General features: G+C 54.0%; 1 protein-coding gene across 1 annotated transcript; it reads right to left on the reverse strand.

Moving 5' to 3' along the window:
• Window positions 1–11,749: 11,749 nt before the first annotated feature.
• Window positions 11,750–21,494, reverse strand: PRCC (proline rich mitotic checkpoint control factor). The gene is made up of 7 exons (XM_054292818.1): window positions 20,932–21,494; window positions 18,916–18,963; window positions 16,534–17,103; window positions 15,355–15,450; window positions 14,372–14,515; window positions 14,050–14,115; window positions 11,750–13,198 (listed from the first exon to the last, which is right to left on the reverse strand). Exons 1-7 carry the CDS (start codon window positions 21,379–21,381, stop codon window positions 13,112–13,114), a joined length of 1,461 nt encoding a protein of 486 aa, XP_054148793.1. The 5' UTR covers window positions 21,382–21,494; the 3' UTR covers window positions 11,750–13,111.
• Window positions 21,495–25,486: the final 3,992 nt, after the last annotated feature.

Consider the following 25,486-nt stretch of genomic DNA (forward strand, 5'->3'; position numbering starts at 1 on the left):
AACATCTTCCCATTATCATAACCATGTAATGAGGCTGATACTAGAGAATAAAACAGCTCAAAGCAAACTCCTCAACAGTCCCATCCCATTTGTAATTTATAATTTATACATAAACCCCCAACCAACAACACCCCCCATCCCTGTCTCAGTGCCATGGATGAGCCTGGCCCTGCCCTAATGCCTGCCCTAATTCCCCATCCATGGGATGCAGCGGGGCTGGCACTGCCCTGGGGCTGGCACTGCCCTCGCCCTGGCACCAGCTGGAGCCTGGCATCAGCTGGGTAAGAGTGGCAGAGGACACGTGGTGGCACAGACATGGCATTGGCAGCTCGGATGCTGATGCCCCCAGAACGGCCCAGAATGGCCCAGAACGGCCCAGAATGGCCCAGAACAGCCCAGCTCTGGCACCCAGAGTCTGAGGAAGGGGATGGTGCAGAATTGCACCGTGCCAGGACAGAATCTGGGCTCAGAGTGTGAGCCTGGGCCTGCCGAGCCTGCTGTCCCCTCTGATTTCTGCTGTCCCCTCTGAGCTCTGCTCTCCCCGTTCCCATCACTGGCAGGTCCCAGGGTGCAGACAGGACAAGAGTGACAATGACACCTTTGCCTGTGGCCAGGCGGCCTCAGTGCTCTCCTGGCCACAGACCAGCCTGTGCCGAGGCTGCCGCTGTCACCTGCCTGTCACCGCAGGGCCACCATGCCACCTTCCTGTGACGTTTCCCCATCACATGAAGCCTCTTGCAGCTTTGGTCGCTGCTTCCTGCCTGCGGCCGGCAGCAGAGGCAGAGCGGGGCAGGGCGGCGGGGCTGCCTCAGCCTGCTCGTGCTCCTGCCTGTCCCCTGCTTGTCCTCCTGCCTGTCCCCTGCTTGTCCTACCTGTCCCCTGCTTGTCCTCTTGCCTGTCCCCTGCTTGTCCCCTGCCTGTCCCCTGCTTGTCCTGCCTGTCCGCTGCCTGTCCCCTGCCTGTCCTCTGCTTGTCCTCCTGCCTGTCCCCTGCCCATCCCCCTGCCTGTCCCCTGCCTGTCCTCTGCTTGTCCCCCTGCCTGTCCCCTGCTTGTCCTACCTGTCCCCTGCTTGTCCTCTTGCCTGTCCCCTGCTTGTCCCCTGCCTGTCCCCTGCTTGTCCTGCCTGTCCCCTGCCTGTCCCCTGCCTGTCCTGCCTGTCCCCTGCTCGTCCTCCTGCCTGTCCCCTGCCTGTCCTGCCTGTCCCCTGCCTGTCCTCCTGCCTGTCCTGCTTGTCCCCTGCCTGTCCCCTGCCTGTCCCCTGCCTGTCCTGCTTGTCCTCCTGCCTGTCCCTTGCCCATCCCCTTCCTGTCCTTCTTATCCCACTTCTCCCCCTGCCTGTCCTCCTGCCCGTCCCCTGCTTGTCTTCCTGCCTGTCCCCTGCTTGTCCCCTGCCTGTCCCCTGCCCATCCCCCTGCCTGTCCCCTGCCTGTCCTGCTTGTCCTCCTGCCTGTCCCCTGCCTGTTACCTGCCTGTCCCCTTCCCATCCCCTGCTCATCTCCTGCCTGTCCCCTGCCTGTCCTACCCATCCCCCTGCCCGTCCCCCTGCCTGTCCTACTCATCCCCCTGCCTGTTTTCTTCCTGCCCTGCCTGTCCCTCTGCCCATCCTGCCTGTTCCCTTCCTGTCCTGCCCATCCTGCTCGTCCTCCTGCCCATCCCCTGCCCATCCTGCTCATCCTCTGCCTGTTCCCTGCTCGTCCCCTGCCTGTTCTGCCCATCCCCCTGCCTCTCCCCTTCCTATCCTGCCCATCCTGATTGCCCCCTGCCCATTCTGCTTGTCCCCTGCCTGTCTTGCTCGTCCCCTGCCTGTCCCCCTGCCTGTCCTGCCCATCCTGCTCATCCCCTGCTCGTCCCCTGCCTGTCCCCTGCCCCTGCATCACCAGCCACGGACACTGAGCAGAGGTAGGAGCTTGGGCTGGGGGCTGGGGTTGGGTTTGGGGGCCTGGGGTTGGGTTTGCAGCAAAGCCAAGGAGTGAACCCTGAGCAAGAGGTGCAGGGATGTCCCCCTGCCCAAAGGCGGGACAAAAGGCACATTATTGGGGTGAAAAGAGAGGGATTGGGGTCCCCTGGCCACGTCAGCCCTTCCAGCCAGATCTTACCCCCTCCAAAGGGGGAAGTTCAGCCCGGAACTGTCGCACAGAGAAAAACTCCCAGCCCATTCCAGGGCTGATCTGACTCGTTCCCACCTCAGCACTGCGGGGTTTCAGAGGCACATCCTGCCCCAGGGGGATGCACAGCGAGCTGGGGACAGTGCCGTTGTCCCCAACAGCCTGACCTGGGCAGGACCTGACCCCAATTCTCCTTCCCAGCACCCCCTGAGCTTGGTTACTGCAGTTTTGGGGTGTTTTGTTTCTCTTTGTCAACACCTTCCTCACCTTCCCCTGCCTGCAGGGGTGCAGGGCTGGGTGGGGCACTGCTGTGGGTTAAAGGTGGAGCTTTTAAAGGGGTGCCGTTGCTGGGTCCCCTTGAAAAGGTGGCTGGGTCCCCTCGCTTTCAGAAAAGGTGGTTGGATCCCTCTTGCTCTCAGAAAAGGTTTATGGATCCCCTTGCTCTCAGAAAAGCCTCGACCCACTGCTCTGACTCAGCTTTGCCTCCTGGATCCATCCAGCCCCAGCATCTTCCACCCCCTCCAGCCTCTGCTGGGCCTTAACGTTGTTTTGCTGCGTGTTGGCAGCTCAGGGTCAAGCTCAAGGCCCCTCAGGAGCTGCTCAGCCTCTCCCACCCCTTCCCAGGGCTGAGCTGACACACTGAGGATTCAGAGGGGCTGGAGGATTCATGTGCTCCCTCCTGAGCTCCTCTCCACCTACATCAGTGTCCCCCTTTCTCCTCTGGGGTGCCAAGGTCACTGTCCCCCCCATTTTGCAGCCTGGGGAGGATCAGGGGCCTAAGCCTGAGCTTGGGGAGCACAAGGTGAAGCTGATGGTGACAGCAGGGCCTGTGGGAGTGTCTTGGAATGCTCTCCCCAAAGGAGACCCCCCTGCCCTGAGCCTTTTCCTCTCCCCTCTCCCTGGCACAGGGCACTCCATGGACGAGGACCGGCCCCTCTTCAGCACCTTCAAGCCCCTCGGTGAGGACAGCACAGCCAGAGCCAAGGCAGGATCCAGCAGCACCCCCAGCCAGGCCCAGGGGGCTTCAGAGCAGCCCCCAGGACGGCCCAGCAGACACGGCAGGGTAGGACATGGGGACAATAGATATGGCAGGGTAGGACATGGGCACACCAGGGTGGGCACAGCCCAGCTCACCCTCCCAGTGCTCCCTCACCCTCAGGGGGCTGCACTGGTGTCAGGGTCTCTGCTGCTCAGAGTGACCCCGAGAAAAGTTGGAAAGTTTCTATTCCCAGCCCAGCGCTTGAAGAAGGAGTCAGGGCTCTTCATTTCTCGGTCTCAAGGTTGTTTATTGCGTCTTATCTATAAAAAATTTTCTCCTGCCCTGCTGAGGTCCGTCCAGCAGGACAGTTCCAGGCACTCTGCCTGCCCCAGGGCAGTGTTATGTCTTTATACTAAAAACTACCTGTACAATATTTACAATTACTTTCCAACACCTATGTTAGACAGAGAGCTTCTAGTCTAAACCAATCCAAAAGTGCCACCATCACAGCAGAAGATGGAGGCCAAGAAGAAGAAGAAGGAGAAAGGCTGGGCATGCCCAGATCCCTCCATCTTGCCTCCTGAACCCACATTCTGAAAACCCTAAAATCTATTTTTTCACCTGATGATAACTTCACTATTATTTTACTTAAACTGTTGTGGCTTGCTGATCTTCATACAAGGTTGGCAATTTTCTCCATGGGTCATAATCAAACCCACACAGGGGCATCTTGGGCTCTGTGCCAGGGTCCCTGTGCCCCCTGGCAGGGGTTGCAGCCACCCAGGCCAGCCAGAGGGATGTCCTGGGTGCTGACACGTTGTGAGCAGAACGTCCTTGCTGTGTGTCCTCACCTGTCCCATTCTCGGCTGTTTTTGATGGCCTGGAAAGGCTCGGGATGGCCTTGGGACAGCCCGCGCTCCAAAGGACGAAAAGAGTCTTCAGGTTTTTTCTCGGTCTTCAGTGTTTATTAGTTTTTATCTACAAGATTTTCTCTCGGCCCGACAGAGGTGTGCACAGCACGTTGGCCATGAGCACACTGAGAGCCCTCGGGGCGGTCACTTATCTTTATACCCAAAACTACGTGTAAGATATTTACCTATTTTCCCCAATACCTTTCACCCCTATTGACAAGTGCACTTTTAGTAAGAACCAATCCCAAAGTGCCACCACCACCACAGAAAATGGAGGCCAAGAAGAAGAAGAAGAAGAAGGACAGGACACGCCCCAATTCCTCCATCTTGTTTCTCTAGACCCCCCTGTACCGAAATTCTAAACCCTGTGTTTCACACTATAATTAACCTATCCCTTCACCATTTATCCCCGTGAGATCCTCCCATCCTCACACAGGTGTCGTTTCCCGTGCAGGATCACAGTCCAGCCACCAGACACTTCTGGCAACATTCCAGGACCTCCGAGCCCCCCAAGGGTTGTCTCGGTGACTCTGCACATCAGGGCTGATGTGCTGAGATCCCACACTCACCTGAGCTCCTGATGCTCTCCCAGGTCCCCCCAGGTTTCTGGGCAGCCCCAGCAGCGCCGTGCCAGCCTGAGGATGAGGAGCGGGTGGCGCTGCGTGCCCGCACCAGGCTGTGGTTCGAGCAGACCCAGGCGCACAGGCTGGGCCCCGAGGGGGAGCTGCCCTCGTGGTTCCACGGCTTCATCAGCCGCAGGTGAGCCCGGGGAGGGCAGGGCGGGGTGTTCAGCCCGGTGTCCCCTCCCTGGGCCCCCAGGCAGGGAGCAGGATCGCAGGGAGGGGATGAGGTTGGATGGCTCAGGGTCATGGTGCCGTTCCTGCAGGGAGGCAGAGGAGCTGCTGCAGGATCGGCCCCTGGGCTGCTTCCTGGTGCGCTTCAGCGAGAGCACCGTGGGCTTCGTGCTGTCCTACAGGTGAGAAAAGGTGTGGCAGAGGGTGGAGTGGCCAGCTCAGGGCCCTCCTGGTTGCTGTGCCCGTGCCATGCCATGCTGTGCCATGCTGTGCCGTGCCATGCCGTGCCATGCCATGCTGTGCCATGCCGTGCTGTGCATTCCATCCTGGCCTACAGGTGAGCAAAGCCTGGCTGAGGGAGGGGCAGCCAGCTCAGGGCTCTCCCTGCTCCTGTGCTGTGCCATGCCATGCCATGCCATGCCATGCTGTGCTGTTCCATGTCATGCCATGCTGTGCTGTGCCATGCCGTGCTCTCTTCCCTCCCGGTGGCTATACCCATGCCATGCCATGCCATACCATGCCATACCATACCGTGCCATGCTGCGCCATGCCATGCTGTGCATTCCGTGCTGTGCCATGCCATGCTGTGCCAGGCCATGCTATGCCATGCCATACCATGCTGTGCTGTGGTGTGCCATGCCGTGCCATGCCATGCTGGGCTCTGTCCCTTCCCGGTGGCTGTGCCCATGCCATTCCACGCCATGCCATGCAATGCTGTGGCATGCCGTGCCGTGCCATGGTGTGCTGTCATGTCGCGCCATGCCATGCAATGCCGTGCCGTGCCATGCTGTGCTGTGCAATTCCGTGCTGTGCCATGCCGTGCTGTGCCGTGCTCTGTCCCCTCCCAGTGGCTGTGGCCATGCCATGCCGTGCAGCACTGTGGCGTTCCATGCCATGAAATGCCATGCCATGCCCTGCAATGCCATTCTGTGCCATGCTGTGCCATGCATGTCGTGCCATGCTGTGCTGTACCATGCCGTGCCATGCCATACCATACCATGCTGTGCCATGCCATACCATGCCGTGCTGTGCCATGCTGTGCCATGCCATGCTCTCTCCCCTCCTGGCGGCTCTGCCCATGCCATGCGGTACCGTTCCATACCATGGCATTCCATGCCGTGCCATGCCATGCTGCGCTGTGGCATTCTGTGCCGTGCCATGCTGTGCATGCCATGCCATGCAGTGCCATGCCGTGCCATGCCGTGCCATGCCATGCCATCTCTGTCCAGGGGCAAGGATCGCTGCCGGCACTTTGTCCTGGACCAGCAGCCCGACGGGTGCTATGTGATCCTGGGCGAGCGCAGCGCCCACCCCGAGCTGGCGCAGCTGCTGCAGCACCACAGCACGGCCCCGGTGAGCCCGTACGGAGAGCTCCTCAGCGCGCCCCTGCCCTGCCCGCGGGTGAGTGCTGGAACTGAGAGGTACTGGGAGATCTGAGAGGTCCTGGGAGATCCTGAGAGAACCTGAGAGGTCCTGGGAGATCCTGGGAGACCCTGAGAGGTCCTGAGAGCTCCTAAGAGAACCTGAGAGACCCTGAGAGCCCCTGAAAGATCCTGAAAGATCCTGAGAGAACCTCTGAGAGAGATCTCTCTTTCAGGAGAGATCCTGAGAGCCCCGAGAACCTCTGAGAGATCCTGAGAGACCCTGAAAGCTCCTGAGAGACCCTGAGAGATTCTGAGAGACCCTGAGAGTCCCTGAGAGCCACCAAGAGCCCCCAAGAGCATCAGAGAGCCCCCAAGAGTCCCTGAGAGCCCCTGCACATTGAAATATTACCAATCTAGCTGGACAGGACATGCTTGAGCTTGTCTGGCCCTTGGTGCTGAACCAAAAAGTGGCAACTGTGGTGTTTCACCCCAGAGACACTTTTGGCTGGCTGGGTGCTGCAGTTGGCACTTGGAGACAATTCCAGGCCTGCAGGAGCTCTGGTGGTGCTGGGATGGAGCTTCCCCCCATAACAGGGGCTGCTCCTCAGGTTTCCCTCTGTGGAGAAGCTTTAAGGGGATGGTGAAGGAAAGGAGTCGGTTCTGATGGAGGGTTTGGATCCAGAGCTTTGTTCTCTGAATGCAGCACCAGCTCCAAGAGAATTCCCTGAGCCCGTGGTTGCTGCTCCTTTGAACCCCAGGGAAGGGGTAGGGAGCCACCAAGCAGGGACAAAGGGACAAAGGACACCTGGATGGCCCAGTGCCCACCCAGGGGTTTGAATGTGCCATTCACTCCATGCCCTTCTGGAATTCCAGGGCTGACAGACAGCGCTGGGAGGGGAAAGGAGAGGTGACTGACACACCTGGCAGGGAATTATCAGGGGAGGGACCCGAGGGACACACAACACCTGCAGCCATCCGGAGCATTTTCCCAAGGGAAATCCAAGCATCACCAAAGCCGGGGTTGGAAGCCACCCTGGCTAACAGGAGCACGGAGCCAGCACCCAGCTGGGTGTGCCCTGAGCACACACCCATCCCGACAGCTCTCTGCTCTCCCCGCAGAAAGAGGAGCCCCGAGGGCGGCCACAGGGTGATGCTGCTCATTCCCCGCTGAGCCAAACAGCGGCCACGCTCCCGGAGCACAGCCCCGTGTCCCTGGAAACCCCCAGAGCCCAGGTAATGGGGCAGGGGGGATGGAGGCACTGCCCAGGGACAGGATGGGGCAGTGACACCCACTGCCACCCTCACCTGTGCCAGGGCAGGGGGGATGGAGGCACTGCCCAGGACAGGATGGGGCAGTGACACCCACTGCCAGCCGTCACCTGTGCCAGGGAGATAAAAACGGGCAGGAGAAATGGAGACACTGCCCAAGGACAGGATGGGAGGGATGGGATGCAGTGACACCCACTGCCAGCTGTCACCTGTGCCAGGGCAGGGGGGATGGAGGCACTGCCCAAGGACAGGATGGGGCAGCGACACCCACTGCCACCCTCACCTGTGCCAGGGAGGTAATGGGACAGGATAGAGCAGTGACACCCACTGCCAGCTGCCACCTGTGCCAGGGAGATAAAAACGGGCAGGAGAAATGGAGGCACTGCCCAAGGACAGGATGGGAGGGATGGGATGCAGTGACACCCACTGCCACCCTCACCTGTGCCAGGGAGGCAATGGGACAGGATAGGGCAGTGACACCCACTGCCAGCTGTCACCTCCTCCAGGGACATAACAGGGGGGATGGAGGCACTGCCCAAGGACAGCATGGGAGGGATGGGATGCAGTGACAGCCACTCCCACCCTCATCTCTGCCAAGAAGACAACAGGGGGGATGGAGGCACTAGCAAAGGACAGGATGGGAGGGGAGGGATGCAGTGACTCCCATCCCAGTCCTCATTTCCACCAGGGAGATAACAGGGGGAATGGAGGCACTGACCAAGGAGAGGATATGAGGGATGGGATGCAGTGACAGCCACTCCCACCCTCACCTGTGTCACGGAGGTAATGGGGCAGGGGGGATGGGGGCACTGCCCAAGGACAGATGATGCAGTGACACCCACTGCCACCCTCAGCTGTGCCAGGGAGGTAACAGGGCAGGGGGATGCAGTGACAGCCATTCCTAGCCCTCATCTCCACCAGGGAGATAACAGGGCAGGGGGGATGGAAGCACTGCCCAAGGACAGGATGGGACAGGGGGGATGCAGCGACAGCCACTGCCACCCTCAGCTGTGTCAGGGAGGTACCAGGGCAGGATGGAGGCACTGCCAAGGACAGGATGATGCAATGACACCCACTCCCAGCCCTCACCTGTGCCAGGAGGGATGGAGGCACTGCCCAAGGACAGGATGGGAGGGATGGGATGCAGTGACAGCCACTGCCACCCTCACCTCCACCCTGTCCCATCTCCCCCCAGGCTCCGCCGTCTCTCCCTGCCAAGAGCAGCTCCCGGGGGGCGGCTCGGGGGCTGCAGAGCCCCTCCAGCAGCACCGCGGCCCCTGAAGCTCCCTATGCCCAGGTGCAGAGCCCCTCCAGCAGAGCCGCAGCCCCCGAGGCTCCCTATGCCCAGGTGCACAAGGAACCCGCCCGCCCCGAGCCCGCCGAGGCCAAGTACCAGCAGCTCATGTGCTTCCACGTCTACGCTGAGCCCCGCGAGGAGATGGGCCCCAACCCCACCAAACCCCAGGGGCCCATCCCAGGGGGACCCCCCACCCCTGAGGGACCCCCCATCCCCGAGGAGCCCATCCCGTTCTACGCCATGGCCCGCGGCTGGAGCCCCCGCGGCAGCCCCGAGGAGAACATCTACTCCGAGGTGGCTCTGGCTGGGCAGGGTGTGCCTGCCCGGCCCCCCAAAGCCCCCCAAAACGCCTTCTCCACGCTGCCCCCCAAAGGCCGGCCCCACCGGCGGCTGTTCCGCAGCGTTTCCAGCCAGGACTGCAGGAGGAGGCAGCACTCGGGGGCTCCCAGTAGGGACACGGAGGACAGAGGAGCTCCCAGCACAGGCACACAGGTGGGTGCATCCCCAAGGCAGCTCCAGAGCTCAGCCCCAACAAGGGTGAAAGCTCCTGGAGTCTGGGGGATCGGGGTTTGCTCCACACCAGGAGCACAGGGAACCTGCAATGGTTCGGGTTGGAAAGAAACCCATCCTATTCCACCCTCTGCCAGGGGCAGGGACACCTTCCATGATGCTCCAAGCCCTGTCCAAGCTGGCCTGGAGCACTTCCAGGGATGGGGCAACCACAGCTGCTCTGTGCCAGACCCTTCACACACTCCCAGGGAAGAATTCCTTCCCAATATCCCATCCATCCCTGGCACTGGGAATAATTCCTTCCCAATATCCCACCTATACCTGGCACTGGGAATAATTCCTTCCCAATATCCCATCCATCCCTGGAAGTGGGAGGCCATTCCTTCCCAGTATCCCATCTAACCCTTCCCTCTAGCAGTGGGAAGAATTCCTTCCCAATATCCCACCTAACCCTTCCCTCTGGCACTGGGAAGAATTCCTTCCCAATATCCCACCTACCTCTGGCACTGGGAATAATTCCTTCCCAATATCCCACCTATCCCTGGCACTGGGAAGAATTCCTTCCCAATATCCCATCTAACCCTTCCCTCTGGCCCTGAGAATAATTCCACCCCAATATCCCATCCATCCCTGGCAGTGGGAGGCCATTCCTTCCCAATATCCCATCTAACCGTTCCCTCTAGCAGTGGGAAGAACTCTTTCCCAATATCCCACCTATCTCTGACATTGTGAAGAATTCCTTCCCAATATCCCATCTAACCCTTCCCTCTGGCAGTGGGAAGAATTCCTGCCCAATATCCCATCCATCCCTGGCAGTGGGAGGCCATTCCTTCCCAATATCCCATCCAACCCTTCCCTCAGGCAGTGGGAATAATTCCTGCCCAATATCCCCTCCATCCCTGGCAGTGGGAAGAATTCCTCCCTAATATCCCACCTAACCCTGCCCTCTAGCACTGGGAAGAATTCATCCCCAATATCCCACCTATCACTGACACTGTGAAGAATTCCTTCCCAATATCCCACCTAACCCTTCCCTCTGGCACTGGGAATAATTCCTCCCCAAAATCCCACCTATCCCCCCTGGCAGCAAGAACCATTCCCCCTTTTCCTGTCACTCCAATTCCCTACAAAAACCGAGTCCCTGTCCCAAAGCCAAGGGCTGGGAGGGCGAAACACCAACCCTGTGCTGTTTCCTGGCTCTCAATTCCTTCTCCTTTGGGATCCCCCAGGTTGTGCTGAGCCCACAGCTGGAGCTGGAGCTGGATGACCCCGTGTACAGCAGGAGCACCCCCAGGAACCTGCAGCCCATGGCTGAGAATGTGTACGAGCAGCTGCCTGGGGACTGCTCCTAAACCACCTGGACAGCACCTGGATCCTGGCAGGAGCAACCTCAGCCTCCCCATCACTGCAGGAAGCTCTTGGCCCTGGGAGGAGCTCCAAGGATGCTGTTGGCCCCAGCTGGCAGTGCCAACCTGCTCCTCCAGCTTCCCAATCCTGCTGGACAGCACAGAGGAAACCCATGAACACATTCCAAGAGACTTCTGGTAATAAAATGAGGGGAAAAGGCTGTTACAGGTAAAACAGGGATGATTTTGGCACAGTTGGTGCATGCACTTGGATATTAAATTGGCCAGAAACTGGAAAAAAGGCTACAGGTAAAACAGGGATGGGTTTGGCACTTGGATATTAAATTGGCCAGAAACTGGAAAAAGGGCTACAGGTAAAACAGGGATGGGTTTGGCACAGTTGGTGCATGCACTTGGATATTAAATTGGCCAGAAACTGGGAAAAAGGCTACAGGTAAAACAGGGATGGGTTTGGCACTTGGATATTAAATTGGCCAGAAACTGGAAAAAGGGCTACAGGTAAAACAGGGATGGGTTTGGCACAGTTGGTGCATGCACTTGGATATTAAATTGGCCAGAAACTGGGAAAAAGGCTACAGGTAAAACAGGGATGGGTTTGGCACTTGGATATTAAATTGGCCAGAAACTGCAGTGATGCTACACTGAACCTCCCCAAGCCCTGCCTGCTTCCTCAGCCACAAAATTTGGGATGACACCACTGTCCCAGGGCTGTCCTGTGGGGCACAAACCCTGGAGAGCCACAGTGGGGCTGGGCAGTGCCAGTGGTGCTTCCCAGAACAGGGAGCCACGATGGCCAAAGCCCTGGCTTGGAGGGAAAAGGAGGGTTGGGGGATTGCAGCTGTTTTATCTCTGGGAAAATTCACTTCTGACCTTTCAGAGACCTGAATTTTGTGGGTCTCAGAGGGCTGAAAGTGGAACAGGAGCCCTTGGAACTTCCCTTGGTGCTAAAGCCAAGCCATAACCCCAATGAGAAATGGAAAGGGGAACGTGGCAGCTCCAGCCCCCACAGTGCAAAATCCCCTGGCCAAGAGGGTACCTGGATGAGGATCTGAGGCCCTGGTGATGGAAACAGGGCTGGGCGGGTTCATTTAGAAATATATTCCTTCAGCAACTCTCTCCTGGGAGGATTTCACTGTACATACAAGATAGGAATAAATTACTCAACAGTAACTTTATTCTGATCATTCAAATACTCAAAACAGGCTCTGCAAAGTACTAAACATACAGGGAGCTAAACTAAAAAATGAGATTAGTTCAAAATGTTCTAAGAAAAGACTTCAGTCATGGGGGTTTGCCTGTTTTTAAGAGGTAACATGGGAGAAAAACCACCTCTTGGGAGTTCTTCTTACCAGAATAACAAATACTGGCCATTTGAGCCAAAAATAAAACCCAGATTGGTGGGAATATAAGTTAAATAACCAGGCCAGCCCTCTGCTCCCTTCAGCATCACCAAAGTGATGCCACAGATTTGGATCCATGGATTGGGCCAGCAGAGCTGCACAGGATTTGCAGTCGCATCACCTTGACAGAATTCCTTTAAATAAAAATAAAAAAAAGGTCTGATTTGAAGAAATTAGGGCTGGGCAGTCTCCTCTTCCCAGCCAGGAGGGTAAAGTCAACACTTAATTGAAACAGAATTGATACAAACAAGCTGGAAAAGAAAAAAATAATTACAGTTGGCAGCTCTCCTCTGTGTGTGCCCAGAGGAAAGTGCAGAGCTCAGTCCCAGGCAGCCACACGAGGGACATTCACTTTGACGAGTCTGAGAACAGCCTGGGGCAGGACAGGAGGCCTTGGGCTGGGGGAGAAGGAAAGAGGAGGAAAAAGGAAGGAAAATATACATGCACACAAGGCTCAGGGTAACCCAAAGCCCTGAGTGTGCCAGGCAGGAGAACCTCCCCTCCCTCCACGCGTGGTGCAGGTCAGGGGTGCCCCCTCAGCAGGGCTCAGCCTGTGGAGCCCAGAGCAAAACCACCCAATTAAAAACCGGGATATCAAAATTCTTCAAAATTATTGACATGAGAGGAGTGCTGGAGCAGCCCAGACACGAGGAAACAGCTGTGAGGACACCTTAAAGGTAAGGACCAAAAAGAAAAATTCCAAAGCCAGGCTTGCTCTTGGAACTCACCGTGTTTTAGAAAGGAAAACGACATTCTCAATGCACAGCAAGTCCAAGAGAGGAGCAAAGTGGGAACTGGGAGTTTATTGAGCCTCTGCTGAAGGGTCAGGAGGCCCAGCCTGTTCCCTCAGCACAGGAGCTGCAGCCTCACACCCAGCACGTTCCCCGTGGTGCCTCGGGACCGTCCTTGGCCAGTGGGAACCTTCCACATTTACAAGGAGGGAGGGGAAGGATTTACAGCTGGAGTTTCAGGACCTGCTTGCAATGCCCCTTCTTCTGCCAGGCCAGGGAGTGCAGTGTCCTCCCAGCCCCGTGCTGGGGCCTGGCTGATCTCCAGGAGCCCAGCAGACACCGGACACAGCAGGTGACAGCAGCCAAAAAGCAGGACAGACGTGTCAGAATCCGTACTTGGCTTGAGTCTGCCTTCTGCTGAGCTTGTTTTCAGACCATGTGTTTTTCAGTTCCAGCTCCCTCTCCTTGGCCTGCAGACATGGAGAGGATGCTGTTAAACCCCTGTGTGTGTTTCAGTGACTCAGCAGCATTCCTGCCTCATGTGGATTAGGGAGCCCTTCAGCCCAGAAGCCTCGTTACAGGGCTCTGCACAATCATCCTGACAGAAGCCTGGATTAATTGGGATGCACAGGCATTTCATTGATGCTGAAAAGCAGCTTCTCGTGGGGACGGGGGTTTGCACAATCATCCTGACACAGGCCTGGATTAATTGGGATGCACAGGCATTTCATTGATGCTGAAAAGCAGCTTCTCGTGGGGATGGGCTCAGCAGCCAAGCCCGGGGCAGAATCCAGGACAGGATCCCAGAGCCTCAGAACGTGCAGGGAGGGAAAAGCAAAGCTGAAAGCTCAGGACTGGGAGCCCCTCAGACGAAATCTCAGGACTGGGAGCCCCTCAGCTGAAATCTCAGGAAGGATCCCCTCAGATTCAGCCCCGGGGCAGAATCCAGGACAGGATCCCAAGGCCTCAGAACGTGCAGGAAGGGAAAAGCAAAGCTGAAAACTCAGGATTGGGAGCCCCTCAGCTGAAAGCTCAGGACTGGGAGCCCTCAGCTGAAATATCAGGACTGGGAGCCCCTCAGATGAAATCTCAGGCCTGGGATCCCCTCAGCCCAAAGCTCAGGATCCCAGAGCCTCAGAACTGGCAGGAAGGGCAAAGTAAAGCTGAAATCTCAGGACTGGGATCCCCTCAGGGCCAGGACTCACTTCTGACCCCATTGGGTCTCACCAGAGGGTTCTCAGGGCCAGCCCCTGGCACCCCAGCCTTGTGCTGCCCTGCAGTGCTGCTGGATCAGCTCACACACCACAGGGAGGGCACTCACCTGGTGGATCAGGTATGTGATCTGGTGTTTTCTCCTCTGCTGTCCTGTGGGCTGATCTCCTTTTTTCTGGAAAAGCAGGAAGAGGTGAATTGTTCAGCCTGGAGAGGTGCCTGCACAGAGCCATCCCAAGCATTTGTTCCCCATTAAACTGCAGATTCCTGGGGCTGAAACACTTCCTGGCTGGCCCTCCCCACCCACACGCTGTGTTCTGAGGAACTCCTCTGCTCTCACATGTCATCATTTACCCTCCCTGGTGAGTGCCCAGCACCCAGCACAGCTCCAGCAGGATTTGGGCACTGAGCAGAGGCTCCCTCACCCTCACCTTGCTGAATGACTTCATGGTCTTCTCCTCTGTCAAGGATTTGGTCAGCCACTGCTGGGCCCCGCTCAGCTGGTCGTCACCTTTGATGTCCACAAAGTTGATCTCCTCCCTGCCACGATTCCTCTTGCCCTGCAGACGTTTGAACTGGAGGAAGAACACAAGAGCTGCAATTACACCCAGCACTGACCTGACACCAGGCACAGCAAACACTTTTCCAGCTGGGGTTGTGATCTTTTGGAGATTTCCAGCGTATCTAAAACTACTCAGCATCAAGGTTATAATTTCATTTTCCTATGCAGAAAGCAGCATTTGCTGCTGTTTCCAGGCAGTGCCCATCCCCTGTGCTGGCATCTCCAATCCTAGGGTCAGTTTGGGGCCTCTCATGACAAGAGATTGAGGAGCTGGAGCATGTCCAGAGAAGCAAGCAAAGCTGGGGAAGGGGCTGGAGCACCAGGGGAGGCTCAGCCTGGAGAAAAGGAGGCTCAGGGGGACAATCTGGCTCTGCACAATTCCCTAACAGGAGGGGACAACCAGTGAGCTCTGCTCCCAGGGAACAGGGACAGGACAAGAGAAAATGGCCTCAAGTTGTGCCAGGGTTAGATGAGGTTGGATACAGGGGAAATTCCTCCACCAAGAGGGTTGTGCAGCCCTGGCACAGGCTGCAGTGGTGAAGGATTTAAAAGCCAACTGGATGTGGCACTTGGGGACATGGTTTAGTGCTGGGTGATGGTCTTGGAGGCCTTTTCCAACCTCAGCAAATGATTCTATTCTGTATTTATCAGGTCTGCAGACCCAGCTGGAGCAGGACCCACACGTGCTCACAACACAGCACGAGACCTCCCCAGAAAAACCACCCAGCCCAAAGCCCTGGAAACCCAGGCAGTGCTGGGGGGCAGGAGTGGGGCTGCCAAGAGGCTCCTGAGTTCTGGCAGAGCTCAAAGCCAAATTGCACAGGATGTGGGGACAGAAAATCAGGTGCCAACCGCTTCGTCGTCGATGAAGGAGGAGTCGGTGCTGGTCTCCTGTGGTGAGGCCTGGGCTGGTTCCACCTCAGGGTAGTATCCACTGCTGTAGTAATCCTGGCAGGGAAACAGGGAAAAGGAAACCAGCTTGGCATGACAGCAATCCTGGAGTGGCACCAGGCACAGAGTGCCCCGTGGGCTGATTCCATCAGAGGGACAAAGCAACAAACGCCCTGAGGGGCTTCTCACAAGGAGTGACAGGACAAGGAGAATGGCTTCCCACTGCCAGGATGGGATATTGGGAATTCTTCCCAATTCTTCCCTTGCAGTGAGGTCCTGGCACAAGTTGCCCAGAGAAGCTGTGGCTGCCCCATCCCTGGCAGTGCTCAACGCCAGGTTGGACAGGGCTTGGAGCAACCTGGGATAGTGGAAGGTTGGAACCCTGGGACCGGATGGGCTTTAAGGTCCTTTTCAACCCAAACCAGTCTGGGATTTATTAGAATTCTATTTACTATAATTCTATAAACTATAATTTTATTTATTAGAATTATTAGAAACAACCAGAGCTCAGACAGTAGCTCCAGTGAGCCCTGACTCTGCACCCTCACATCCAGGGCATTTTCACAGGAGTGCAGCTGTCAAACATCTGTTCAGCAAAGAACATCTCTCACAGTGTGGGAATCCCCTTGTGCCCAGTGCTGTGGCTCCCTGTGCCAGATAGCTTGGGCTGGATTCCCTGCCCTGAGCCCCAGGTACCTCACACAGGCTGCATTCCCTGCCCAGGTACCTCACACAGGCTGCATTTCCTGCTCCATGTCCCAGGCACCTCACACAGGCTGCATCCTGTGTCCCAGGTATCTCACAAAGGCTAAATTCCCCGCCCTGTGCCCCAGGTATCTCACACAGGCTGCATTCCCTGCCCAAGCACCTCACACAGGCTGCATTCCCTGCCCTGTGTCCCAGATATCTCACACAGGCTGGATCTCCTGCCCAGGTATCTCACACAAGCTGCATTCCCTGCCCCGTGTCCCAGGTATCTCCCAAGGACTGCATTCCCTGCCCAGGTACCCCACACAGGCTGCATTCCCTGCCCAGGCACCCCACACAGGCTGCACTCCCAGCAGCAGCACCCAGTACCCAACTGGAGCCCCTCCATCACCTCCTCAGAGCCCTCCCCTCCCCTCTGGCCAACAAACCCACCTGGTAGTACCCCCCAGGCTCTCCATAGGCAGAGGGGAACTGCCCATAGGGCTGGCTGCTGTAGTCCTCAGTGGCTTTGGGTGCCCAGCTGTGCTGAACTCCACTGGAGCCCACCCCTGTCTTGAACTCCAGCGGGGCGTTGGCGGCCGCGTCCTGGAACTGCGGCTGCGGCTCCGTGCCAGGGGGAGGCTCCTCCGAGCCCGGGTACAGGTAGGGCTCGGTGCCCGCGGTGCCAGGCTCGCTCCTGTCCGACAAGGAGAAGTAGTTCTCTGGCTGCAGCTCCTCGTCGCTGTCCTCCTCCTCCTGGGTGATCTGCTTGGTCACCTGCAGCGCCGCGCTCTTGGCCGCCGCCTTGATGGCCGACGGGGACGGGGTGGTGGGCACGGCCGGCTTGGGCGCGGCTTTGGGTTTGGAGGAAGAGCTGGGGGGCTTGGCAGGCTTGGAGTCAGAGGAGTTTTCTCCTGCTTTCCTGGAGAAGGCGTAGGGCAGGAGCAAGCGGTTGGTCTCTTTCACTGGCGTGTTTTTGGGCTGAGGGAGCAGAGCGGACAAGCCGGAGCCCTCGCTGCGTCCCTGGTGATGTCCACGCAGGACAAATGGATCAGAGAAAGGAGAGAGGGAGATTATTCACTCTTCATGACTTCCTGACAGTTATCCCCCACCAATTCTAACACTTCTTGTGGGTTTCTCACTGCTTGGTCACTCTGAATACACTGCATAAAAAGCCAGGGGGGTTTTGAAGGGAAATGTTGCAAATATCTGCCCAATTCAATTATCTGCCCAAGGTGATCAGAGTGGACAAATGGATCCCAGCAAGAAAAGAGGAAGATTATTCACTTTTCATTACTTATGCCATTTATCCCCCTCAATTGTAACATTTCTTGTGGGTTTCTCACTGCTTGGGCACTCTGAATACACTGCCTCTTTCACTAAGACTTAAATTGGTGAAAGTGTCCAAAAGAAAAGATTTCAAGCCCCACAGGATTTCAGGAATATACCTAAAGCCACCAGATGATCAGAATGGATGATTTACACAAAGTGATCAGTGTGGACAAATGGATCCCAGAAAGAAAAGAGGGAGATTATTCACTTTTCATGACTTCCTGCCAGATATCTCCCCCAATTCTAACACTTCTTGTGGGTTTCTCACCGCTTGGCCACTCTGCACTGCATAAAAAGCCAGGGGGATTCTGAAGGGAATTGTTGCAAATATCTGCCCAATTCAATTATCTGCCCAAGGAAATCAGTGTGGATGATTTACACAAGGAGATCAGTGTGGACAAATGGATCCCAGAAAGAAAAGAGGGAGATTATTCACTTTTCATTACTTCCTGACAGTTATCCCCCCAATTCTAACACTTCTCATGGGTTTCTCACTGCTTGGCCATTCTGCACTGGCTAAAACCCCTGGGAGGAGTTCTGAAGGGAAATGTGGCAAATATCTATCCGAGGTGATCAGTGTGGATGATTGAGACAAGGTGATGAGTGGGGACAAATGGATCCCAGAAAGAAAAAAGGCAGATTATTCACTTTTCCTTTCTAATTATTTCCCCCAATTCTAACACTTTTTGTGGGTTTCTCACTGCTTGGCTGTTCTCACTGCATAAAAACCCTGGGGGGGTTTCAAAGGGAAATGTGAATGTTGCAAATATCTGCCCAATTCATAAATTAGTGCCTCTTTAGCCAACACTTAAATTGGTGAAAGTGCCCAAAAGAAAGGACTTGAAAACCCACAGGATTTCAGGAATATTCCTAAAGGCATGAGGTAATCAGTGTGGAGAGTGTGGACAATTTACACAAGGTGATCAGTGTGGACAAATGGATCCCAGCAAGAAAAGAGGCAGATTATTCACTTTTCCTGACTTACTGCCAGATATCTCCCCCAATTCTAACACTTCTTGTGGGTTTCTCACTGCTTGGTCACTCTGAATACACTGCACAAAAAGCTAGGGAGATTCTGAAGGGAAATGTGAATGTTGCAAATATCCGCTCTATTCAAGTATCTGCCCAAGGTGATCAGTGTGGGCAAATGGATACCAGCAAGATAAGAGGCAGATTATTCACTTTTCATGACTTGCTGCCAGTTATCCCCCCAGTTCTAACACTTCTTGTGGGTTTCTCACTGCTTGGCCACTCTGAATACACTGCACAAAAAGCCAAGAGGATTCTGAAGAGAAATGTTGCAAATATCTGCCCAATTCCCAAATTAATGCCTCTTTCACCAAGACTTAAATAGGTGAAAGTGCTCAGAAGAAAGGACTTGAAAAGCCACAGGATTTCAGGAATATCCCTAAAGCCATGAGATGATCAGAGTGGATGATTTGCACAAGTAGTCAAACACTTTTTCCCATGACAATTGTTTAACCAAGTGCCCTTGTTATTTACCTGAAGAGTATTTTTTTTCTTTGCTGGTTCATCTTCCTCTGAATCTGACTGAGAGAGAAAAAACAGAGCTCAGCACAACTTGAGACAGCAAACTGAAAAAGTCATGCTAATAAATCCCAGGAAAATAAACCCAAAGGGAGGGAAGAACTGCAGGTGCACAGCTACAGGTCAGGGACAAACAACAACAGAGTTACTGGAGGGGAAGCACAAACCACACAAAAGATGCAAAGTTCCCTGCAGGGATACAGAGAATTGTTCCCAAAAACGCTGAAATTGCTAAATATCTGGTTAAAACTTGTGTGGAAAGCCTGGTTGGCAGCAGAAAAGGTATCTTTATAATTTCATGGCTCCTCAGAGAAGTTGGAAGAGGCAGCAGGGATTGAGGGCTTGTGCCAGTTTGCCTCCAAATCATAAATCAGGAAAGACAAGGAATGTGCATAAATAAAGAGAGTTGGGAATGACTGTGTTGGTTTGGGAGAGAGGAGACACTGCAGCTGCCCTGGAGCATCTCCAGGGGGTGAACCACAGTCATGGGAGGGATTTTAAGGAGAAAAAGTGAAAAACTGAGGGTGTCAGCAACAGGCCAAGGGTCCCCCAGGAACCCCAAATGGGAACTGCTCACACCAGCTCGTTTAAGGGACTTTTTGTCCCTTCCAAATTCATCTGCTCAACACTGAGAAGCTGCAGATTGTGTGGTCACAGCAGAGCACAGAGAGGGGTGAGGCAGGAACAGATCCCTGCTCATTCCAGCTGCCTGGAATCCCAGCACACTGCGCAAGGGGGTGAACAAAAAGTGGCTCTGAGGGACTGGGACATCCCTCATCCCTCTGTCCCAAAGGCTGAGCCTCCAGAGCTCTGAGATTTGCCACCCTGGGAGGGTTATTGGGAGCAGGAAGGGATGGGGGATCTGTGTCCTCTCCTCCCCTTTCTGTGACCCCCCCAAACACAGCACTGAGTTCATCTGGGCTCCCCCAAATGCTGCCAGGCCACTTTTCATGGACAATGTTTATAAATTCACCAGTCCCCATGGAAATGACCCCAGTTCAGCTCTTCCCACAGGCACAGGCACTCCTGTCACACCAAAACCAGTGACACAACCATCACCTCCACATGGCAACAGGCTGGGCTATGAAAGCTGTCCCTGCCTGTGGGCACTGTGAACAGGATGAGTTTTAAGGGTTTCTTCCAACCCAAACCACTCCAGGACTCCAGGTGCTGGTTTAGGTGAGATATTAGGAAAAAAATACTTTGTGAGGGTGGTGAGGGTCTGGCACAGGGTGCACAGAGAAGCTGTGGCTGCCCCTGGATCCCTAGAAGGGTTCCAGGCCAGGTTGGACAGGGCTTGGAGCAACCTGGGATAGTGGAAGGTGTCCCTGCCCATGGCAAGGGAGTGGGGCAAGATGGGCATCAAGGTCCCTTCCAAGCCAAACCATTCCATGATTCTGTGACAGTGCTGTCCCAGAGGAAATTCATCCTCTGTCCTCAGCAGTGGGGAGAGGATGAAACCTCATCAGCAGGGATCCCGACTTAAAAACCAAATGGAAATAGACCTGCCTTCCCCTGCTCTTGCTGTCTGGGTTCACAAGCCCTGCAAGGCACAGTAATTACAAAAAAATCCCACAAAATCAGAGGGAAATGGTCACCAAAAAGTTTAGAAGACGCCTGAAGCCTTTAGACAAATAAGCAATAAACTGGCTGAAAAATCCATCACCTGCGCAGGAAACAAAAGATGGTTTTGGGCTACAACGCCCTTGCAGCTCCACATCATCAACTCCAGGAATAAGAAGGGTGCAGATAATCTGGGTTTGGCTGCATTCTGATTATAAATAAGGTTTCTATATCAGTTTAATTCTGCAAAGCGCTTTAGCATTAGGGCAGGCAGCCAGGACAAATCTCCCCGCGGATGACACAACAATAGATCCCGGTACACCTCGGTGTGACAGAGCGAGGGAAGAGCCCCGCTGGGGGAGAAGTTTCACCCCCGAAGGGAAGGGCTCGGGTTCGATGCATACTCACATCCCCCTTGTGCAGCTCGGGCGCCGCGATCCGCACCGGCTCCGTCCTCTTCTTTGGCTTGGGGAGGCCCAAACCCGCCCCGGGGGAGGCAGCGGGGGGCGGGCTGAGGGGGGAGGCGGCGGTGCCCGCGTTCCTGGGGGGCGGCAGGAGGAGCCCCCTGGCCCGGGGGTGCTCCGTGGCCCCGTCCCGGCTGGCAGCCGGCTCTGGGGCGCTCTCGGTGCCGGCCTGGCCCGGCGGGGCGCTGCCGAAGCCGCTCAGGGTGGGCGGGGGGCCCATGAGGAAGGCCGGGGGTACCGCGGGGGCTCTGGGTGGGGGCAGCGCGGCGAAAAGCCCTCGGGATGAAGGCTGCTCGGCTGTGGATGGAGGAGAGTCGGCGGCTTCCTCCTCCTCGCCCGCAGGCTCCTCGGCATCGCTGTCCTCCTCGCTGCTGGCGTAGGCCACGAGGGACATGGCCCCGGGGAGGGCGGCCCTTGGCGGGCAGCAGCCGCTACGCGAGACCGGGGATCCACCCTCCGCGCTAGGCCGCGCCGCCGCCCGCCTTCAGCGCCCGCAGCGGGGAAGAAGGGGCGGGCGGGGGCGAGGCTACGCCGCCATGGCGGCCCCTCCCCGTGCGGCAGCGGGGCCGCGGAGCGAGGCAAGGCGACGGCGGCGGCTCCGCGCTCCCGGTAATGGCTGCCGGCAGCGCCCCGCTGCCCGCGCTGCAGCCGCGCAGGACTACAACTCCCGGCGTGCACCGCGAGCAGCGCTATGCCCGCCTCCCTGTGTGCCCCGCCGCGAGGCACCACGGGAAATGTAGTCTGTGCTGCCACGCGGCGGGACCGGGACAAGGCCGCGTTGCCATCCTCCGCTCCTGGCACGGTTTGGGCACGATCGGTGCTGCCAGCCCCAGCAAAAGCCTGGCCAGGAGCTGGGTTATCCCCCTGGCACTTTGCTGACTTTTGGTTTGATGCCTTTGGCCTCCTTCTGGCTCGTTCTGGCCTTAATAAAGCAATAAACCGGGCTGGAATTTGGGTCCCCAACAGCCAGCAGAGCTGCTGTGAAGCAGCAGCACAAGTGATTGTTATAGGTAATAAATGAAAAAGCTGAATTAATAATAATAATAATGAAAGCCAAACGGATATAAATGAGGAGTGTAGTCTGAACCCTGCGTGGTTTGGAGCACTGTGAAATCCAGCCCTGTCCCACCCCTCCTAGCTTGAGGAGTGTTAAAAATACAGAATTAAAAATAGGCATGGAGGCCTTGGGGAGCACGGGAGGATTCCAGGAGCTGGGACACACGAGTTCCGTTTTCCTCCATGACAAAAATGTGTATTTTGATTGGCTTTTCTCAAATATTAAAATGAATATTGTATGTGTCATATTAGAAAGTTATGCTGTATTAATTTGCTTAAGTAGTGTGTTAAATATAGTTTTAGGTTATAACATAATGTTAAAATAGAAACTATGCTATATAAGATACTTTTTGAAAGAGAAAAATAAAGTACACCAAAATAACAGCCACAAAACACCTAAATCTTTAAAAAAAATATTTATTGTTCCATTATTAGAAAAACTAACTTCTTCCTACCTCGCTCAGCCCTAAAGACACTGTCAAGATTAGGAAGAAGTTAACACTGACCAACAAAAATCCTTTGTTTAAATAGAATTTTTACATCATGTATGAAATGTATGAAATGCAATAAACTATTACTTTTAAAAGTTGATCCTCTGTGAACATGTGTCCTTTTTCAGGCTTATTTTACCCAAAAAAAAGGTACCTGAACTGTCCATAACTCTTTATTTTTATTGTCTCATCCTCACCCTAACTGTCCAAACTTTTATTACTCTAATTTTATTACTATTTATATAACCATTTTATTAAACTTTTCATATTTTAAAAACAAGTGATTGGTGTTTTTCCACAAATCCTCATTTCCCTGGGCCTTTGTCCATTTTTCCATAGCAGGTGGAGATTCCTGGGTTCTGTTCTCACCCCAGAACAGGATCCTGCTGTCAGCCCTGACCCTGTGGATTATTTATTTGTTTTATTTGCAGCTCGTTAGGAGAAATTAAGCCAAAGAAAGCACAAGGGGATGGAAAAAAAAAGAGCCCAGCCCAGGAACCCTGACTGCCAGGGCAGGGTGGAGGTTCTGGTTTTAGAAAATTTAATCTGAGTTTAATCTCAGGTTTGGTTGGGACAACAGCAACCAGGTTTGGTCTGAAATGGGGACTAAAATGACAATTTAATCCCAATTTATTGGGACTAAAGTGACAATTTATTTAATCCCAATTTATTGGCACTAAGGTGACAATTTATTTAATCCCAATTTATTGGGACTGAAGGTGACAATTTATTTAATCCCAATTTATTTGGACTAAAGATGACAATTTATTTACTCCAAATTTTAGGGATGCTGCTACACCAGGTTTACATCATTTTATGCTGGGTTTACCTGGTTTGGCACATTTTGCACGGTTTTACACAGTTTCACCATGTATGTTGTTTTTTTAACAGCAAATTTGACATCTTTACACTGTTTTTTTACTGTGTCACATAGATTTTGCACTGTTTTGCATTGGTTTAAAACCAGTTTTGCACTGTTTTATATATCTTTATGCCAATTTTGCACTGTTTTACACCATTTTATGCCACTTTTACACTGTTTCACATGGTTTTTACACCATTTTGGTACTGTTTTATACTGGTCATGCACTGTTTTACACCCATTTTTCATGGCTCCACATTATAGTTTTGCACTGTTTTATGTTTTTATATATCTTTATGCCAAGTTTGCACTGTTTTACACGATTTGACACCAGTTTTGCACTGTTATACATATTTTTTACACCATTTTGGTGCTGTTTTACACTGGTTATGCACTGGTTTACAACAGTTTTTCACATTATAGTTTTGCACTGTTTTACATATTTTTTAATACCATTTTTAGTGCTGTTTTACAATGGTTATTTATACTGGTTATTTACAGTGTTTTACACTGTTTTACACCTGTTTTTCACATTCTAGTTTTTCACTGCTTTACACATTTTTACACCATTTTTGTGCTGTTTTACACTGGTCATTTCCAATGTTTTACACTGTTTGACACCTGCCTTTCACATTCCAGTTTTGCACTGTTTTACACATTTTTTTACACCATTTTTGTGCTGTTTTACACTCTTTTTGAACTGTTTTATACCTGTTTTTTCCCATTACCATTTTACACTGTTTTACATATTTTTTACACCATTTTGGTGCTGTTTTACACTGGTTATGCACTGGTTTACACCTGCTTTTCCCAATACCATTTTACACTGTTTTACATGTTTTTTACACCATTTTTGTGCTGTTTTACACTGCTTGTTTGCAGTGCTTTACACTGTTTTACAGCTGTTTTCCCCATTATAATTTTGCACACTTTTACATGTTTTTTACACCATTTTGGTGCTGTTTTGCACTGCTTTTGCATTCTTACACTGGTTTTGCATGAGTTTAAAACCACTTTTGCACTGTTTTACACACTTGTATGCCAGTTTTGCACTCTTGCATGTTTTTTACACCATTTTGCTGTTTTACACTGGTTATTTACAGTGTTTTGCACCTGTTTTTCCCATTATAGTTTTCACTGCTTTAGGTATTTTTACACCGTTTTTGTGCTGTTTTACACTGGTTATTTACACTGGTTATTTACAGTGTTTTACACTGTTTTACACCTGTTTTTCACATTATAGTTTTGCACTGTTTTACATGTTTCTTACACCATTTTGGTGCTGTTTTACACTGGTTATGCACTGTTTTACACCTGCTTTTCACCTTAGTTTTACACTGTTTTACATGTTTCTTACACCGTTTTTGTGCTGTTTTACACTAGTTATTTACAGTGTTTTACACCTATTTTCCCAGTGCAGTTTTGCACTGCTCTACACATTATTTGCACCATTTTTTGTCGTATTTCACCCTCCTTTTGCATGTCTTTGCCCCCTTTTCCCTCTGTTTTCCATCCATTCTGCCCGCTCCAACACCCAACTCCCCCCTGTTCCACACCGAGCTGTCCCTCCCCGTCCCCTGGTGACACACGGCGCTTAGTACCGCCCGCAGCGGGCACATTTTGGGGTGTTTTGAGGTATTTTTGGGGTGTTTTGAGGTATTTTTGGGGTGCCGGGAGCGCGCACGGCGCTGAGGGCGGGCGGTGCGTGAGCGCGCCCAGGCAGCGCTGCGAGCTCCGAGCGCATCCACCGGCAGCGGGAGGAGGAGGAGGAGAAGGAGGAGGAGGAGGAGGAGGAAGGGGAAGGGTGGCCGGGGGGGTGGGGGGGGTGGCCGAGGGAGGGAGCAATTGAATTTCAAACACAAACAACCGCATGGGGCTCGGGCCCTCCGCCGCTGCGCCGCGCCGCCGCTGACCCCGGCCCGGGGGGGCAGAGCAGCCGCTGCCTCTCCCCCTTCGCATTTGGGAGGGTTTTTTTGCTGTTGTTGATTTTTTTAATTTTTTTTTTTATATTTATTTGGCTAATCCCCTGCCTGGCCGGGTTTTGCCTCCCAAAGTTCATCCGTAACCCCCCCTCCTCCCCTCCCCCACCC

Source organism: Melozone crissalis, unplaced genomic scaffold, assembly GCF_028551555.1.
Source record: "Melozone crissalis strain CALT ecotype California unplaced genomic scaffold, PUWL_Pcris_2 ptg000114l_1, whole genome shotgun sequence".
Taxonomy (NCBI): Eukaryota; Metazoa; Chordata; class Aves; order Passeriformes; family Passerellidae; genus Melozone; species Melozone crissalis.

What these genes read in the sequence shown, in the direction of transcription:
- PRCC (XM_054292818.1), bottom strand. Translation starts at nt 21,381, where the DNA reads ATGTCCCTCGTGGCCTACGCCAGCAGCGAGGAGGACAGCGATGCCGAG. An exon ending in CCATGAAGTCATTCAGCAAG is followed by an intron (nt 14,116 to 14,371) that starts GTGAGGGTGAGG and finishes CTGCTTTTCCAG; the next exon opens with AAAAAAGGAGATCAGCCCAC. An exon ending in TCACATACCTGATCCACCAG is followed by an intron (nt 13,199 to 14,049) that starts GTGAGTGCCCTC and finishes CCATGTCTGCAG; the next exon opens with GCCAAGGAGAGGGAGCTGGA.